Raw genomic sequence first — 7,459 nt, 5'->3', positions numbered from 1 at the left:
TATAAAATAACTGTATATAATAGATATATAGACAAATATATTAATTATATTATATAAAAAAGGTTAAGCCCTTTCCCTAAGGAAGCTCTTATGTGGCACACGCCAGCCACGATTAGGCCGCGAATGATTGCTTTACGCCGTCTTCATGTTGCAAGCCGCAACTTTGCTACTAAGGTCAATAAATTCGGTCTAACCAAATATTCTACCTTCTTCCCTGTGTGCAATCCCTGCGGTTAGTTTTGGTATGTTTCTCCGTAAAAGATTACAATGTATGTTCGAGTCTTCGATTATAAGGATTTGCAATGCACCTTCAAAGCGGCTGACTGCATTTCCATTTGCTATGCGTCTACTAGGATAAAGTTGTCGACTCCAAAGTATGCGGAAAAAGGCAAAAAATTTTTGGGTTTACCTGATGCTGGTTAAGCATTGCTTCATCTAACACAAACTGAATCGAGTGTCTGTTTACGCCAGACTATAAACCTAGAGTACTGCGTGTTAGAAAGTTTTGTAGGGGAACACGTTAGTGCGCACAGTAACTCTGACAATACAATGTTTACGGCCACCAACCGTCGTTAAAGTAGATTTCTGCAAGGATCTAGGTGTGATGTTTGATAGGGTCATTTCATATTCACGATGCAGACCTCTGCTGCGTATATTATTTCACGGTATTTTTACTTTAGCGGGTCCGGGATATATTTGCAAAATAAAGGCCATTACGGAACCCATCATTATATTTCTCGGCATAGTTATGTCTCTTGCTAGCATTGCTAACTTTCAGGCTTCTCCGAGATTGTGATGAGAGACGTTGTAACTCGTAATTTCTCGACAGTAGCCATCCGAATTGGGAGAGGTTGTTGCAATTTGTTTGTTAATAAAAGCGACATTTTGTTACTGTATTATGTTTATTACAGTTTAACGTGTATAACTTCAATCTAGCTTTCCAGTATACACACGTGCATACAGTAAATTTTATTTCTTGTACAGTATACCGCCCTAGCTAGCTATGGCTTACTTATGTCTTCCGCCTAATAACAGCAATTGTAAGAGGTACTTAATTTTGTGCCATCATTGTAGAATAATAGAAACAGTCTAATAACGGTCGTCTGCAACCTTTTTTAGCATCCGAAGGCTTTTTAAAAACTGCAAGCCTACTTTTACCTCATGAACTCCACGTCAAGTCCACGAGAACACTTATTTCGGCGCAAAAGTGCTATAAACAGAGTACTATAACTTAGTTCTAATGTATATATATGTATATTTTGGCTCTTTGTACAATTTTTATGCGGTACCCCTTTTGATGGACAGCTGTAGAATTCGCTCAAATCCTGTAGGACAGGCAGTTTTTTCCTAGACAAGGCTAGGAACAAGGGTTCCTGGATATAATGGTCCATAAAGAAAGATGGAGTAAATATGTGAAAAAACATTTAGTGTATCTCTAAGAAAACATGGATAGTGCAGAGATCTTCGCTAGTTAGTAATAGTCTACTAATTAATAGTATTTATATGTCTACGGGTGTAATATATTCCTGAATTTGAAACTCCTTCAAGTTCAAGGCCATCATACATTGACGCAATTTAAAAAGTAAGAGTTAGCGTTCATTTTTCTTTCTCATATAACACAATGAATCAACAAAGGACATGAGTTTTTTTTTGTTTCGATTTCTTTAAAAACAGTATTTATGTTACAAGCGGTTTTAAGTTCTGCTAGCTAAGCGCAGCTTCTGATGCTACTGCTTATCATAATTGTGCTATAAAGGTAGAAAATACGATGTGCTTTATAAAAGATTGAAATATACGAACATTAGTATTAACCTTGAAGAAATTATTACTTATATTGGTTCAAATCGTACTTAAACGATAGACCCTGGTTTTTCAAGGTATCCACATGATGACAGTAGCTTTGCTTCGGCCAATAAGTTACTGATTTTTATAATAGTCAAGCCTTCTTATAAGTAACCTAACCATCTTCAAGAGTTTAGGCGAAAATAACTAATATAGATAATGTGCTACAGATTTTACCTGAAAAGGAACTTTAGAAATCTTTAATGTCGTTTAGGCACAGGCGCAATCATGTGCTATAACGAGATTTATTTCAAACAGAGAGAACTTTAAAAATCATTCTTAAGTATCTTACTTTACGGTGTTTACAGATTTCATATATTAGCCCCCAGTATTTTACACATACATTTTCGTAATATATTACATTCTTATTACCTTTCGAGCACATTTCGAATTTGGTTGGTTGCTCTAGTTTGAGCTTCAATTACGGAACGTAGTCCTTCTAGGATCTTACTGACACCAAATGAGGGAGCACATAAAGCTTGTTGGCTGTCATTGGACTTCACAGAAAATCTGGAGTGATGCGTTGAATGAACACTTTTTATTGACTCCGCTTGCTCCGGTATCTGAAACGGGAACCCTACTATTAACAAACTTGAAAAGTAATGACGGCTCTTTAATTCAAAAGGATACAGCGTTTCGCTTAAATTCTAGCAATAAGGTAGTTCTTATTATTATGCATACGCCATCACGCCCTACGATTTTCTCCATCTTTCATCAAATGTATATATTTCTTCTGGTCAGACATGTTCTGGAATAAAAAAAAATTCTGAAAACGACACAATAATTGAAATATAAAAAAAAGTTTAATAAATGGATTAGCGGGTCAAGTACGCCGAGATACAACTATAGTAAATGAAAAGACAGCCTGTGAGAATATATGTAAGAAATAGGTATGCTAAAATGCTTTAAATTGCCATATACTAAAATTGCGCTAGTAAACGTCAGCGCAATATCTTGTAACATGAAAGAATGAGCATAAGCCTATGCATCTAATGGCAACTACTACATCATATAGTTTTCTCTGGCTACTCTAACAATGTGTTATCTTGGTTTATTTTGAAAATAGGGAATAGGCTCACTATAATGTTTTGTATTCATTGTATGTCAAGGTAGGCCTACTACAGTACACATATGCTAATAAATCTTTTTCGTTTGTTCCACTCATGAATATAGTCAGCCGACTGGACTAAGTGCGATGTACGCAAAGGTAACTCTTCTCTGCTTTATTTCAGGGGTTGACAAATAGAAGTTTTATTTCAATAGCAAGTTTCGATTCTTGTACGAACAAAAAACAGCCCAAGTTAAAGCAAGAGCGTCTTAAAATAGATTAGATGTAATCAAGGTTGCACACAAATAATTATGACTGAGTTTACAAATTAATGCATGTCCCTCATTCCTTAATAGCGAAGATGACTACCATAACTTGACAGCTATGATCTTCTTTATAAGCGTCCTATAAATAGCTTTTGAGGTCAAATACTCAATCTAAGTTCAAAGGAACAAGTGATAGAATGATTATAGATGTTTATGGGACACCGCTTTCCATTAGTGATACTATTATACTATATTATTGCACATGGCAACTGCAGACAAAACAAAACCAGATTTTGTATTTACTTCGAAGCCCCTTTTCTTAGATCATATATGTTCTGTCAGTTATTCACTATAGTATTGACTGAGTATAACTCACATTTCTTTGTAATCCGAAAATTGAAATCCGTATACTTAAATCGCTTCAATAAACTCAAGATAAAACATTCTTCTCCTGTGAAATTTTCTGCTTGTTTTATGGGCCATCACTCTCTGTGGGTCCCAAGCCGCAATGTGCACAGCTTTCAGCTTTAAATCTTTAAAACCATTCTTGTTTAAAACATGTGTCTATTGCTAGTACACTTCTAGACCATGTAGACCATACTTTTATCTGAACCTCAGATAAATGCTAAAATGTTGATACGTTGCGAAGAATTGCAGGTCAGTTTATTTTTGCGCAGCAGGATTATTCATACTCTGAAAAACGAGATTAGTAATTTAGATTAAAGATTTCTTGTGCAAAAAGTGAGAAACTTGTTTGGCTTGATTATCAAACACATGAACACACGCGTATATAGAAAACGTAGTATCGACGAACAAATGTATGGCGAACGTTTGTACTTTATCCTACACGTTGTTCTTTTTGAGAGCTACCGACACACGGTAGTGTCAAAATGACACTACAAACAATCCCATTGCATTGTTGTCATGATTTTAAGCAAAACCCTTCAGGTTATTCTATGTGAAAAATTCTTTTTGGATCATTAGCATGCCATTCATGCCAAATATATATGCGCCAAATAAGCTCTAACGATTTTTATGAAATTTCTTTTTAAGAAGATTTCTTTTCTACAAAAATCTTCAGAAAAAATTTAATTGAAGAATTAATTAACAGAAATTAAACAGGTAATCATTTCGATGTACGTTTCGATATGTAAGATAATCTGTATGTATCACTTTACGATTTATAATACGTGTGATGCCCGGTAGATGAAAACTGAAAACGCGTTGTAGAGCCTGCAGATTTAGGGTCTAGGAGCGCATCTCACATCATATTCGAGATTTCGCAGTGAACTTATAAAATGCATCACGGCTACAGCTTTTGATTCCGTCTTCTACCGATATTCAAAGCTACATAGAGTTATTTTTATACGTTTTCGAGAAAAGCAAAGTCGTCTGGTCGCGGTGAGTGTTGTACCTGACAAGTATACACTACGAGATGATATACAATAGTTAACTCATTTACATTCTTTATGCGAGGAACTTAGCACCCGTTGTCGGATAGATACATGTATACATAAAGATGTGTCTTGCAACAACAAACCTAAATACGACACTACCTAAAGACGTACCTTGTGGACAGCCGGGAAAACGTTTACCAAACCTTATATACTCCGATATCGGTATCAATAAATCAGCTGTGGTTTCAAAAACACATTTAAAGTCGTAGCATACAATATCTACATTTATAGTGGAGTTTTTCTACAGAGCTGTATCGTTATAAATATATGAGGGCATTCTGTTATTTGCCTTCCTTTTCAACACGCAAATTGCTCTGCTAAGATTAGTCATCTATTTCGGCTTCATAGTGTTTGCTTTTCGATTGTTTTGTCCAGTCCCAAATTTGTAACAAACGAACCGATACTGTTCCTTGGGCCCATTTTCTATTCTAATTCAGGTATGGAGGGATTCACACCTTCATGTACATCTTCGGTACACAAAGTGTGTCGAAAGATTTTGCTTAAATGAGACTCAAAAGATTAGCTGAACTAATTGTTGCTCTTTTTAAGAGAGTGCTATAAAATAAATCTTTGGGATTCAAGTCCTTTTATAGTTTCATTTTCCCAAGTAATTGGCAAGCTTCTCCACATCGATATTATTCTGTTATACTTTTCGAAACCAGTACTGACGAAGGTGAACTCGCCTTATAAGCTTCGAATTGGATCTTATACTGCTTGTCAGTATATTTCGTAGCATTGTACCGGCTGAGAAGTACTAGGGTAACAGTTTTTCAATATAGAGCACGCGTAGAGAAACTTCCATTTATATACATTATACTTTAAATTTCGCACATCTGCAAAGATGTTCACAGCGAAGGTACTTTTCCAATTAATTAGCAACGATTGTAGCGTAGTTACGTTATAGTCAGCATCTTTGAAATGATGAGTAGTAACTCGTTAAGCGATTACTAATTTAGTCGCCATGGAGGACGCAAACATTGCAGACCTCCACATTCGTCATTCATTGTATTGACAGGGACACAAAAAGGAGACTTTCTTGTTAAAAAAACTTTAGTCTTTCTATTTATAGCATTTCTCAAAAATAAACACATGCTATCTTTTGGATTTTTCGGGATTCGCATGATCCTAGTTTAATTACATCTTAATAATGCAGGTTAAGCGCAGGTTATTTCTTTAGGCGTTAAACCGGAGCTAATCAATGATTTCTTATTTAGTTACCGACCGAGTATTAAGTACAAATATTTTGGAGTATTTACTTGAATAATTAAGCCACATAAAAATTTAGCACAAAACAATACATACGTCGTACTCTGACAGAAAGGGTTGAGGCATGTTGAGTTTTCGGGAAGTCCTGCATTTGTGAGAAAAGATTTTCACATCTGTGACATTTGCGTATATTTCCAGCGTCATTCTGCGATCCCGCAGAATTCGTAAGACCTGTGTGGGAAAAGTTAATCGTAGTAAAATATGTGATATTTGTTCTTAGTAGTTATGAAATTCAGAAAAAGTAGGTCTGTTCTTTATACTCCCTGCTGGCAACCTACCTTGGGTATTTTTGGCTAAATAATGCTCATAATAGGTCTTCTACAGCTGCAAATTCTACGTATGTCTAAGAAATTAATGAACTATTACGAACTATGAAAAAATAATTACATGATTTGAGTTACATGCTACTATATGTTAGTAATGTTAGAAGGATATATAGAGGTTGTGAAGAAGAGGTATGAGCATCTCACGACTTCCGTAGTAGTGTTCAAAAGACTTCAGTGCCGGAAGCTATGTTCCAAGTCGGGGGTTTAGCAAGGCAAAAAACCTAAAGCGAATTTGGAAATACATTATTCAACAATGTTTAATTTACTCATACCACTGTAGCTTTATGGATAGGAATCGAATGTAGAATGAATCCCCATAGAAGTTGTGTGTAATAAAATGTAAAAAAATAGCTCTATATCCTATAGTGTACTATACAAGGAATGTTCTTGCAACAAATTATTTAATGCATAATAGGGTTTAGTAAAAGGAGCATTTTATTCCGTCTGATGGTGGAATTCTATAGTATGATGAATCAACTTCTTTATTCGTCCAAGTCATCTAGTATTTATGTATCATAAGAGAGACTCAAAGCGGCAACATCCGAACCGTTTAATTTATAGGATCAGTAGTGGCTGCCACTAGGTTGGACAAAACATGATTTCTATGTAGAGGTGAGCTTTCGTTTGTTAAATTTATCTGGGTTGTCTTTCAGTGCAGAAATTATGACTAACATTTTTGCGTATACGACTATTCTATAGGTATTCGATATATCGTATATCTTTTAGCTAGTCTGCTTACAGATATCACAACAGGTGCTCGAAATACCATAAGACGCTTGATAGTGACGAAATACGTTTTCAAAAATAATGTTCATTCCTAAACAAGTCTTTGTAATCATACCAAAAATAAAAGGATTAGCTATCTTCGGCTCCAAGGTTGCCTAGTTGGATACGAAATCTAGGGTCGTCCTGTTGACCTTGAGACTCTGATGCTTGACGCCCAAATCGTCCAACCTTTTCTGTTTAAATTTATTCTTGTAAAATGTATGAAGAGTGCTCTCTACATAACTTCATTTGACTTTCTTGAAAATCTAGTTGCCGGAATCTATATCACTGCAACTCTCTCTAATAGCTGATACTTCCCAAACACGCGTGATTATTTATAAATAGTTATCAGTTGGCTGTCGCTTTTTCCTAAATTGTCGCTGTTCTATATACATGTTGCTATGCCGTAGAGCAAATAAGTTGCAAGGCTTATTCTCAAATTTTCAGCCTATAGAATCGAAGGCACGTTAAAATCCTGTACTGTAGCGA

At 35.5% G+C, this 7,459-nt stretch overlaps 1 protein-coding gene across 5 annotated transcripts in view; it reads right to left on the bottom strand.

The window, feature by feature from the left end:
* Positions 1–7,459, bottom strand: part of Tsp (Thrombospondin) — a 128,603-nt gene that overhangs the window by 103,920 nt on the left and 17,224 nt on the right. For 4 of the 5 annotated variants that reach the window (XR_002679455.2, XR_015310461.1, XM_022830932.1 and 1 more), the window contains 2 exons: positions 5,916–6,050; positions 2,215–2,405 (listed from right to left, as the gene is read on the bottom strand). Coding sequence is in view for 3 of the 5 variants with exons in the window: in XM_022830932.1 (XP_022686667.1) it covers positions 2,215–2,405; positions 5,916–6,050 (326 nt within the window). In the remaining 2 variants the exon portion in view is untranslated. Of the gene's footprint in view, positions 1–2,214; positions 2,406–3,532; positions 3,805–5,915; positions 6,051–7,459 lie in introns of those variants that run through there. The other variant, XM_086967766.1, reaches the window with a different exon arrangement.

The sequence above is a fragment of the Varroa jacobsoni genome, unplaced genomic scaffold, assembly GCF_002532875.2.
Source record: "Varroa jacobsoni isolate VJ856 unplaced genomic scaffold, vjacob_1.0 scaffold_301, whole genome shotgun sequence".
Taxonomy (NCBI): Eukaryota; Metazoa; Arthropoda; class Arachnida; order Mesostigmata; family Varroidae; genus Varroa; species Varroa jacobsoni.
The sequence above is the reverse complement of the archived record's forward strand: the minus strand, read 5'-3'. Positions and strand labels throughout refer to the sequence as shown.